The following is a 12,412-nucleotide window of genomic DNA, read 5'->3' as shown; positions in this document are numbered from 1 at the left end:
TCCACTAGTTATCAGTTCCACTGGTTCTATCAGTTCTATCAGGTCCACTAGCTCTATCAGTACCACTAGCTCTATCAGTACCACTAGCTCTATCAGTACCACTAGCTCTATCAGTACCACTAGCTCTATCTGTACCACTAGCTCTATCTGTACCACTAGCTCTATCTGTACCACTAGCTCTATCAGTACCACTAGCTCTATCAGTTCTATCAGTTCCACTAGTTCCATCAGGTCCACTAGTTATATCAGGTCCACTAGTTCCATCATGTCCACTAGTTATATCAGGTCCACTAGTTCCATCATGTCCACTAGTTCCATCAGGTCCACTAGTTATATCAGTTCCACTAGTTATATCAGGTCCACTAGTTATATCAGGTCCACTAGTTATATCAGGTCCACTAGTTATATCAGGTCCACTAGTTCCATCAGGTCCACTAGTTCCATCAGGTCCACTAGTTATATCAATTCCACTAGTTCCATCAGGTCCACTAGTTCCATCAGTACCACTAGCTCTATCAGTACCACTAGCTCTATCAGTACCACTAGCTCTATCTGTACCACTAGCTCTATCAGTACCACTAGCTCTATCTGTACCACTAGCTCTATCAGTACCACTAGCTCTATCTGTACCACTAGCTCTATCAGTACCACTAGCTCTATCTGTACCACTAGCTCTATCTGTACCACTAGCTCTATCTGTACCACTAGCTCTATCAGTTCCACTAGTTCTATCAGTTCCACTAGTTCCATCAGTTCTATCAGTTCCACTAGTTCTATCAGTTCCACTAGTTCCATCAGTTCTATCAGTTCCACTAGTTCCATCATGTCCACTAGTTATATCAGGTCCACTAGTTATATCAGGTCCACTAGTTATATCATGTCCACTAGTTCCATCATGTCCACTAGTTATATCAGGTCCACTAGTTATATCATGTCCACTAGTTATATCATGTCCACTAGTTATATCAGGTCCACTAGTTATATCATGTCCACTAGTTCCATCATGTCCACTAGTTATATCAGGTCCACTAGTTATATCAGGTCCACTAGTTATATCATGTCCACTAGTTCCATCATGTCCACTAGTTATATCAGGTCCACTAGTTATATCAGGTCCACTAGTTCCATCATGTCCACTAGTTATATCAGGTCCACTAGTTATATCATGTCCACTAGTTATATCAGTTCTATCAGTTCCACTAGTTATATCAGGTCCACTAGTTATATCATGTCCACTAGTTATATCAGTTCTATCAGTTCCACTAGTTATATCAGGTCCACTAGTTATATCAGTTCCACTAGTTCCATCAGGTCCACTAGTTATATCAGGTCCACTAGTTCCATCAGGTCCACTAGTTCCATCAGGTCCACTAGTTATATCAGGTCCACTAGTTATATCAGGTCCACTAGTTCCATCAGGTCCACTAGTTATATCAGGTCCACTAGTTATATCAGGTTCCACTAGTTCCATCAGGTCCACTAGTTCCATCAGGTCCACTAGTTATATCAGGTCCACTAGTTATATCAGTTCCACTAGTTCCATCAGGTCCACTAGTTCCATCAGGTCCACTAGTTATATCAGGTCCACTAGTTATATCAGTTCCACTAGTTCCATCAGGTCCACTAGTTCCATCAGGTCCACTAGTTATATCAGGTCCACTAGTTATATCAGGTCCACTAGTTATATCAGGTCCACTAGTTCCATCAGGTCCACTAGTTATATCAGGTCCACTAGTTATATCAGGTCCACTAGTTATATCAGGTCCACTAGTTATATCAGGTACACTAGTTACATCATGTCCACTAGTTATATCAGGTCCACTAGTTATATCAGGTCCACTAGTTATATCAGGTCCACTAGTTACATCAGGTCCACTAGTTATATCATGTCCACTAGTTCCATCATGTCCACTAGTTATATCAGGTCCACTAGTTATATCATGTCCACTAGTTCCATCATGTCCACTAGTTATATCAGTTCTATCAGTTCCACTAGTTATATCAGTTCCACTAGTTCCATCATGTCCACTAGTTATATCAGGTCCACTAGTTATATCAGTTCCACTAGTTCCATCAGGTCCACTAGTTCCATCAGGTCCACTAGTTATATCAGGTCCACTAGTTATATCAGGTCCACTAGTTATATCAGGTCCACTAGTTCCATCAGGTCCACTAGTTATATCAGGTCCACTAGTTATATCAGGTCCACTAGTTATGTCATGTTTGTCATTTATTATCATGTCTTGTCCCTGTGCTCCCCATTCTATTCGTTTCCCTCTGCTGGTCTTATTAGGTTCTTTCCCTCTTTCTATCCCTCTCTCTCCCCCTCCCTCTCTCACTCTCTCGCTCTCTCTTCTCTCTATCGTTCCGTTCCTGCTCCCAGCTGTTCCTATTCCCCTAATCATCATTTAGTCTTCCCACACCTGTTCCCGATCCTTTCCCCTGATTGGAGTCCCTATTTATTCCTTTGTGTTCCGTTCCTGTCCCGTCGGTTCCTTGTTTAGTATTCACCGTGCTGTGATTGTGTTTCGCCCTGTCCTGTCGTGTTTTTTGCCTTCATCAGATGCTGCGTGTGAGCAGGTGTCTCTGTCAACTACGGCCTGCGCCTACCCGAAGCGACCTGCAGTCTGTGGCCGCTTCTCTTGTTATTCCCCTCTACAGACTAGAGGATTTCTGTTATTCCCTGTTTGGACTTGAATAAACTCTGTTTCTGTTAAGTCGCTTTTGGGTCCTCTATCACCTGCATGACAGAAGGAACCGACCAAGGAATGGACCCAGCGACTTCAGGCGCTCGTTACACTGCCGTCAAGATCCAAGGAGCTATGCTCGGCAGACACGAGCAGGAATTGTCTGCTGCTCGCCATGCCGTGGAGAACCTGGCCGCTCAGGTTTCCGACCTTCTGGACAGTTCCAGAGTCAGAGAATTGTCTCCGTTAAGGCTGAGAAGTGCTCTTTTTCATGTCTCCTCCGTTAGTCTGAAGGCATTCGTCTCGTGCCACCTGTTACTTCCTGGCCTGCCGAGCCTCCAGAACCTAGGGTTAATAACCCACCTTGCTACTCCGGGCAGCCCACTGAGTGCCGCTCCTTTCTCACGCAGTGTGAGATTGTGTTCTCTCTCCAACCCAACACATACTCTAGAGAGAGCTCGGGTTGCTTACGTCATTTCACTCCTTACTGGCCGGGCTCGAGAATGGGGCACAGCTATCTGGGAGGCAAGGGCTGATTGCTCTAACAAGTTCCAGAACTTTAAAGAGGAGATGATTCGGGTTTTTGACCGTTCAGTTTTTGGTAGGGAGGCTTCTAGGGCCCTGGCTTCCTTATGCCAAGGTGAACGGTCCATAACGGATTATTCTATTGAGTTTCGCACTCTTGCTGCCTCTAGTGAGTGGAACGAGCCGGCGCTGCTCGCTCGTTTTCTGGAGGGACTCCACGCAGTGGTTAAGGATGAGATTCTCTCCCGGGAGGTTCCTTCAGATGTGGACTCTTTGATTGCTCTCGCCATCCGCATAGAACGACGGGTAGATCTTCGTCACCGGGCTCGTGGAAGAGAGCTCGCATCAACGGTGTTTCCCTGCTCCGCATCGCAACCATCTCCCTCCTCTGGCTTTGAGACTGAGCCCATGCAGCTGGGAGGGATTCGCATCTCGACTAAGGAGAGGGAACGGAGGATCACCAACCGCCTGTGCCTCTATTGCGGAGTTGCTGGACATTTTGTTAATTCATGTCCAGTAAGAGGCCAGAGCCCATCAGTAAGCGGAGGGCTACTGGTGAGCGCTACTACTCAGGTCTCTTCATCTAGATCTTGTACTACTATGTCGGTCCATCTACGCTGGACCGGTTCATGCTACATGCAGTGCCTTGATTGACTCTGGGGCTGAGGGTTGTTTCATGGACGAAGCATGGGTTCGGAAACATAACATTCCTTTCAGACCGTTAGACAAGCCTACGCCCATGTTTGCCTTAGATGGTAGTCATCTTCCCAGTATCAAATTTGAGACACTACCTTTAACTCTCACAGTATCTGGTAACCACAGTGAGACTATTTCTTTTTTGATTTTCCGTTCACCGTTTACACCTGTTGTTTTGGGTCATCCCTGGCTAGTATGTCATAATCCTTCTCTTAATTGGTCTAGTAATTCTATCCTATCCTGGAACCGTTTCTTGTCATGTGAAGTGTTTAATGTCTGCTCATCCCTCCCGTTTCTTCTGTCCCTACTTCTCAGGAGGAACCTGGCGATTTGACAGGGCAGTGCCGGAGGAATAATGATGATCTGCGCACGGTCTTCAGTCGGTCCCGAGAGTGTGGCCAACTCCCTTCCCCCTCACCGGTCGTATGATTGTAGTATTGATCTCCTTCCGGGGACCACTCCTCCTCGAGGTAGACTATACTCTCTGTCGGCTCCCGAACGTCCAGGCTCTTCGATGATTATTTGTCTGTGTCTCTTGCACGCCGGTACCATAGTGCCTTCTTCTTCTCCGGCCTTGTCGGGGTTCCTTTTTGTTAAGGTTCTTTTTACAAGTTAAGAAGAATGGACATGCGTTCTCGGGAGCGCCCCTACGTGGATTGGGAGGGGTCTGAATGACAGGAGTTGGGTTCCGAATCGTGCTGGATCCGCTCACTCCCCCTTATGTCATCAGCCGTTCGAGATTCTCCTCGCCAGGTGCTTTACTAAGGTTGGACTGTCATGTTTGTCATTTATTATCTCGTGTCTTGTCCCTGTGCTCCCCATTCTATTCGTTTCCCTCCGTTAGGGCTTATTTCTTTCCTCTTTCTAGTACCGGGTTCTGCCCCCCTCCCAGGTCTCGCCAATGCGCCAGCTCTTTTTCAGGCATTAGTTAATGATGTTCCTAGAGACATGCTGAACATCTTTGTTTTTGTCTATTCCGATCTTTCCCTGACAGTCCTGATTTTTCCTTTGTGTTCCGTTCCTGTCCTCGAGTTCATGTTTAGTATTCACCACTCCCGTGCTGTGATTGTGTTCTACAGGACGTTTTTGGGCTTCATTAGATGCTGGTGTGAGCAGGTGTCTCTACGTTAAGGCTGAGACCTGCAGTCTGTTTCCCTCTTTCTATCCCTCCTGCTCCGCTCTCTTGTCCCATTCCCCTCTCTCAGACTAGAGGATTTTCTGTTATTCCCTGTTTGGACTTGAATAAACTCTGTTTCTGTTAAGTCGCTTTTGGGTCCTCTATCACCTGCATGACAAGTTATATCAGGTCCACTAGTTATATCAGGTCCACTAGTTACATCATGTCCACTAGTTATATCAGGTCCACTAGTTATATCAGGTCCACTAGTTATATCAGGTCCACTAGTTACATCAGGTCCACTAGTTATATCATGTCCACTAGTTCCATCATGTCCACTAGTTATATCAGGTCCACTAGTTATATCATGTCCACTAGTTCCATCATGTCCACTAGTTATATCAGTTCTATCAGTTCCACTAGTTATATCAGTTCCACTAGTTCCATCATGTCCACTAGTTATATCAGGTCCACTAGTTCCATCAGGTCCACTAGTTATATCATGTCCACTAGTTCCATCATGTCCACTAGTTATATCAGTTCTATCAGTTCCACTAGTTATATCAGTTCCACTAGTTCCATCATGTCCACTAGTTCTATCAGTTCTATCAGTTCCACTAGTTATATCAGTTCCACTAGTTATATCAGTTCACCTAGTTCCATCAGTTCCACTAGTTCCATCAGGTCCACTAGTTATATCAGGTCCACTAGTTATATCAGGTCCACTAGTTATATCAGGTCCACTAGTTATATCAGGTCCACTAGTTATATCAGTTCCACTAGTTCCATCAGGTCCACTAGTTATATCAGGTCCACTAGTTATATCAGGTCCACTAGTTATATCAGTTCCACTAGTTATATCAGGTCCACTAGTTCCATCAGGTCCACTAGTTCCATCAGGTCCACTAGTTATATCAGGTCCACTAGTTCCATCATGTCCACTAGTTATATCAGGTCCACTAGTTCCATCAGGTCCACTAGTTATATCAGTTCCACTAGTTATATCAGGTCCACTAGTTATATCAGGTCCACTAGTTATATCAGGTCCACTAGTTATATCAGGTCCACTAGTTATATCAGTTCCACTAGTTCCATCAGGTCCACTAGTTATATCAGGTCCACTAGTTATATCAGGTCCACTAGTTATATCAGTTCCACTAGTTATATCAGGTCCACTAGTTATATCAGGTCCACTAGTTCTATCAGTTCCACTAGTTATATCAGGTCCACTAGTTATATCAGGTCCACTAGTTATATCAGGTCCACTAGTTCCATCAGGTCCACTAGTTCCATCAGGTCCACTAGTTATATCAATTCCACTAGTTCCATCAGGTCCACTAGTTCCATCAGTACCACTAGCTCTATCAGTACCACTAGCTCTATCAGTACCACTAGCTCTATCTGTACCACTAGCTCTATCAGTACCACTAGCTCTATCTGTACCACTAGCTCTATCAGTTCCACTAGTTCTATCAGTTCCACTAGTTCCATCAGTTCTATCAGTTCTATCAGTTCCACTAGTTCCATCAGTTCCACTAGTTCCATCAGTTCCACTAGTTCCATCAGTTCCACTAGTTCCATCAGTTCCACTAGTTCCATCAGTTCCACTAGTTCCATCAGTTCCACTAGTTCTTTCAGTTCCACTAGTTCTTTCAGTTCCACTAGTTCTTTCAGTTCCACTAGTTCTTTCAGTTCCACTAGTTCTATCAGTTCCACTAGTTATATCAGTTCCATCAGTTCTATCAGTTCCACTAGTTCCATCAGTTCCACTAGTTCCATCAGTTCCACTAGTTCCATCAGTTCCACTAGTTCCATCAGTTCCACTAGTTCTTTCAGTTCCACTAGTTCTTTCAGTTCCACTAGTTCTTTCAGTTCCACTAGTTCTTTCAGTTCTATCAGTTCCATCAGTTCCACTAGTTCTTTCAGTTCTATCAGTTCCATCAGTTCCACTAGTTCTTTCAGTTCTATCAGTTCCATCAGTTCCACTAGTTCTTTCAGTTCCACTAGTTCTTTCAGTTCCACTAGTTCTTTCAGTTCCACTAGTTCTTTCAGTTCTATCAGTTCCATCAGTTCCACTAGTTCTTTCAGTTCTATCAGTTCCATCAGTTCCACTAGTTCTTTCAGTTCCACTAGTTCTTTCAGTTCTGTCAGTTCCATCAGTTCCACTAGTTCTTTCAGTTCTATCAGTTCCATCAGTTCCACTAGTTCTTTCAGTTCCACTAGTTCTTTCAGTTCTGTCAGTTCCATCAGTTCCACTAGTTCTTTCAGTTCCACTAGTTATATCAGTTCTGTCAGTTCCATCAGTTCCACTAGTTCCATCAGTTCCACTAGTTCCATCAGTTCCACTAGTTCCATCAGTTCCACTAGTTCCATCAGTTCCACTAGTTCTTTCAGTTCCACTAGTTCTTTCAGTTCCACTAGTTCTTTCAGTTCCACTAGTTCTTTCAGTTCCACTAGTTCTTTCAGTTCTATCAGTTCCATCAGTTCCACTAGTTCTTTCAGTTCTATCAGTTCCATCAGTTCCACTAGTTCTTTCAGTTCTATCAGTTCCATCAGTTCCACTAGTTCTTTCAGTTCCACTAGTTCCATTTCAGTTCCACTCAGTTCTTTTCAGGTTCCACTAGTTCTTTCAGTTCCACTATCAGTTCCATCAGTTCCACTAGTTCTTTCAGTTCCACTAGTTCTTTCAGTTCCATTCCAGTTCCACTAGTTCTTTCAGTTCCATCAGTTCCATCAGTTCCACTAGTTCTTTCAGTTCCACTAGTTCTTTCAGTTCCACTAGTTCTTTCAGTTCCACTAGTTCTTTCAGTTCCACTAGTTCTTTCAGTTCTATCAGTTCCATCAGTTCCACTAGTTCTTTCAGTTCCACTAGTTCTTTCAGTTCCACTAGTTCTTTCAGTTCCACTTTCAGTTCTTTCAGTTCCATCAGTTCCACTAGTTCTTTCAGTTCTATCAGTTCCATCAGTTCCACTAGTTCTTTCAGTTCCACTAGTTCTTTCAGTTCCACTAGTTCTTTCAGTTCTATCAGTTCCACTCAGTTCCACAGTTCTATCAGTTCCACTAGTTCTTTCAGTTCTATCAGTTCCATCAGTTCCAGTTCTTTCAGTTCTATCAGTTCCACTAGTTCTTTCCAGTTCCATCAGTTCCACTAGTTCTTTCAGTTCCACTAGTTCATCAGTTCCACTAGTTCCACTTTCAGTTCCACTAGTTCTTTCAGTTCCACTAGTTCTTTCAGTTCCACTAGTTCTTTCAGTTCCACTAGTTCTTTCAGTTCTATCAGTTCCATCAGTTCCACTAGTTCTTTCAGTTCCACTAGTTCTTTCAGTTCCACTAGTTCTTTCAGTTCCACTAGTTCTTTCAGTTCTATCAGTTCCACTAGTTCTTTCAGTTCTATCAGTTCCATCAGTTCCACTAGTTCTTTCAGTTCCACTAGTTCTTTCAGTTCCACTAGTTCTTTCAGTTCTATCAGTTCCACTAGTTCTTTCAGTTCTATCAGTTCCACTAGTTCTTTCAGTTCTATCAGTTCCATCAGTTCCACTAGTTCTTTCAGTTCCACTAGTTCTTTCAGTTCTATCAGGTCCACTAGTTCTTTCAGTTCCACTAGTTCCATCAGTTCCACTAGTTCTTTCAGTTCCACTAGTTCCATCAGTTCCACTAGTTCTTTCAGTTCCACTAGTTCCATCAGTTCCACTAGTTCTTTCAGTTCCACTAGTTCCATCAGTTCCACTAGTTCTTTCAGTTCCACTAGTTCTTTCAGTTCCACTAGTTCTTTCAGTTCCACTAGTTCTTTCAGTTCCACTAGTTCTTTCAGTTCTATCAGTTCCATCAGTTCCACTAGTTCTTTCAGTTCCACTAGTTCTTTCAGTTCCACTAGTTCTTTCAGTTCCACTAGTTCTTTCAGTTCTATCAGTTCCACTAGTTCTTTCAGTTCTATCAGTTCCATCAGTTCCACTAGTTCTTTCAGTTCCACTAGTTCTTTCAGTTCCACTAGTTCTTTCAGTTCTATCAGTTCCACTAGTTCTTTCAGTTCTATCAGTTCCACTAGTTCTTTCAGTTCTATCAGTTCCATCAGTTCCACTAGTTCTTTCAGTTCCACTAGTTCTTTCAGTTCCACTAGTTCTTTCAGTTCCACTAGTTCTTTCAGTTCCACTAGTTCTTTCAGTTCCACTAGTTCTTTCAGTTCTTTCAGTTCTTTCAGTTCTATCAGTTCCACTAGTTCTTTCAGTTCCACTAGTTCTTTCAGTTCCACTAGTTCTTTCAGTTCCACTAGTTCTTTCAGTTCTTTCAGTTCCACTAGTTCTTTCAGTTCCACTAGTTCTTTCAGTTCTATCAGTTCCACTAGTTCCATCAGTTCCACTAGTTCTTTCAGTTCCACTAGTTCTTTCAGTTCCACTAGTTCTTTCAGTTCCACTAGTTCTTTCAGTTCCACTAGTTCTTTCAGTTCTATCAGGTCCACTAGTTCTTTCAGTTCTATCAGGTCCACCAGTTCCATCAGTTCTATTAGTTCCACCAGTTCTCAGTTCCACTGGTTCCGTCAGTTCCACCAGTTCTATTTAGTTCCACCAGTTGTATAATTTCCACTAGTTCTATCTGTTCTCAGTTCCACTGGTTCAATCAGTCCTATCTGTCCTACCAGTCCTATCAGTTCCACCAGTTTCTTCAGTTCCACTGGTTCCAATAGTACTTGAGTTGACTTGAACTTTGCTGTCCATGGTCGACTTTCATGTTTTTCCAAACTACATAAGGTGCTGTCTTACAGTGGTATTTTCTTTTTACTGGGTATGTGTGTGTTGGTGGGTGTGTGTGGGCCTTACCGGGTTACGGACGTCGGGCACGGTGAGCCACAGAGGGAAGACTATAGGCAGGAGGAACAGATAGGTGGCCTGTTTACATCTGGTGTCCGGCCACACCAAAGACAGAGGCTTGTCATCAAGGTCATCATCTTCCTCATCTTCCTCATCGTCATCTTCATCAGAACTTTCCTCATCAGAACTTTCCTCATCAGAACTATCTTCATCACTGTCGTCATCATCATCATCATCATCATCATCATCATCATCATCCTCACCACAAGACGAACCACCTGCTGACGATTTGTTCTCCTATAAGGAAGGAAGGAAGGGGGATGGGGAAGGAGGGAGAGGGAGGAAGGAGAGGGAGGGAGAAAGCGAGGGGGAGAGAGGGGGTTGGAGGGAGTGGTCAGGGGGGGAGAGTGATGGAGAGAGGGAAGGAGATGAAGAACGAGAGAGAGGAGAAAAGAGGTGGAGGGAGAGAGAGAAGGAGAGAGAGGGAGCTGTTACCTTGAGTCCCCCTAGTGATGTACTGTATGTATTGATAGGAAGTGTATTGTCATTGTCTTGTACCATCTGACCCTCTGGCTGTTCCTTCTTTGTCTCCTCCTCCTTGGCTGGGGCTGGAGCAGGGGTGGCTGAGGGTGCAGGGACAGCTGGTTCTTTGTCTGGACAACAGATGGTAAAGGGGGGGGGAGGTCAGAACAGCAGCAGCACTATCCTATCAGTTCAACCAACTCAAACATCATATGTGGGAATTTCCATATTAAACCCCCCCTAGTGTTGATGTCTGCGACTCCGCTTGAATCTAAATAGCATAATAATAAAAATATCCCCATCAAAATCCATCAGTTTAAGCTAGAGAGATGTTTTTTTAATGGGCTGTGTCCACAGCAGCTGCTTATGTCAGCCTTCCGCATCTGGGGTGGAAAGTGACCGAGTTATAGCAACGTTTGTCAGACCATGAGACATCCCGAAAATCAGTCTTCTCAGGAAAACATCTGTAGTGTCGGAACGGTTTGGTCTATGGATGACCCTCACGACACTAGTCTGAAGGTAACCGGTTACCAGTTTAAAATATGTATGGAAGTACACTGCATTCGGAAAGCATTCAGACCCCTGGACTTTTTCCACATTTTGTTACGTTACAGACATATTCTAAAATGGATTAAATCGTTTCCCCCCCCTCATCAATCTCCAAACAATATTGACAAAAGCAAATACATAAAAACTTTTTTTTTAGCAAATGTATAAAAAAATAAAGAACTGAAATATTTCATTTAGTATTCAGACCCTTTACTCAGTACTTTGTTGATGCACCTTTGGCAGTGATTACAGCCTTGAGTCTTCTCCGGTATGATGCTACAAGCTTGGCACAACTGTATTTGGGGAGTTTCTCCCATTCTTCTCTGCAGATCCTCTCAAGCTCTGTCAGGTTGGATGGGGAGCATCACTGTACAGCTATTTTCAGGTCTCTCCAGCGATGTTTGATCGGATTCAAGTCCCGGCTCTGGCTGGGTCCCTCAAGGACATTCAGAGACTTGTCCCGAAGCCACTCCTGCGTTGTGCTGGCTGTGTTTTTAGGTTCGTTGTCCTGTTGGAAGGGGAACCTTAGTCCCAGTCTGATGTCCTGAGTTCTGTACCAGGTTTTCATCAAGGATCTCTCTGTACTTTGCGCCTTTCATCTTTCCTCAATCCTGACTAGTCTCCCAGTTCCTGCCACTTAAAAACATCCCCACAGCATAATGCTGCTACCACCATGCTTCCCCAGTAGGGATGGGGCCAGGTTTCCTCCCGACATGACGCTTGGCTTTCAGGCCAAAGAGTTCAATCTTGCTTTCATCTTACCAGAGAATCTTGTTTCTCATGGTCTGAGAGTCCTTTAGGTGCCTTTTGGCAAATTCCACATTTGAGATTCTGGAGATTTGGAGGCTATATACAGGGTATTACGGTACAGAGTCAATGTGGAGGCTATATACAGGGTGTTATGGTACAGAGTCAATGTGGAGGCTATATACAGGGGGTACCGGTACAGAGTCAATGTGGAGGCTATATACAGGGTGTTATGGTACAGAGTCAATGTGGAGGCTATATACAGGGTGTTATGGTACAGAGTCAATGTGGAGGCTATATACAGGGTGTTACGGTACAGAGTCAATGTGGAGGCTATATACAGGGTGTTATGGTACAGAGTCAATGTGGAGACTATATACAGGGGGTACAGGTACAGAGTCAATGTGGAGGCTATATACAGGGTGTTATGGTACAGAGTCAATGTGGAGGCTATATACAGGGTGTTATGGTACAGAGTCAATGTGGAGGCTATATACAGGGTGTTATGGTACAGAGTCAATGTGGAGGCTATATACAGGGTGTTATGGTACAGAGTCAATGTGGAGGCTATATACAGGGGTACTGGTACAGTGTCAGTGTTCGTTTGGGGGCACCGGTTAGTCAAGGTAATATGTACATGTAGGTAGAGTTAAAGTGACTATGTGTAGATAACAGAGTATCAGCAGCGTAGAAGAGGAGGAGAGGGGGGGGTGAGGTGGAAGAATCATAATTAGTTGGGTAACACTGCAGGACTTAAGTAAAGT

General features: G+C 44.0%; 1 protein-coding gene across 1 annotated transcript in view; it reads right to left on the bottom strand.

Annotated features, from left to right (window-relative positions):
• The window catches only part of slc24a1 (solute carrier family 24 member 1), a 65,714-nt gene that overhangs the window by 19,719 nt on the left and 33,583 nt on the right, over positions 1 to 12,412 (bottom strand). Inside the window, exons 6-7 of the mRNA XM_046353305.1 lie at positions 10,389 to 10,483; positions 9,840 to 10,127 (exon numbers count right to left, since the gene is read on the bottom strand). Of these exons, the coding sequence (XP_046209261.1) occupies positions 9,840 to 10,127; positions 10,389 to 10,483 (383 nt within the window). The remainder of the gene's footprint in view (positions 1 to 9,839; positions 10,128 to 10,388; positions 10,484 to 12,412) is intronic.

Source organism: Oncorhynchus gorbuscha, linkage group LG01, assembly GCF_021184085.1.
Source record: "Oncorhynchus gorbuscha isolate QuinsamMale2020 ecotype Even-year linkage group LG01, OgorEven_v1.0, whole genome shotgun sequence".
Taxonomy (NCBI): domain Eukaryota; kingdom Metazoa; phylum Chordata; class Actinopteri; order Salmoniformes; family Salmonidae; genus Oncorhynchus; species Oncorhynchus gorbuscha.
The sequence above is the reverse complement of the archived record's forward strand: the minus strand, read 5'-3'. Positions and strand labels throughout refer to the sequence as shown.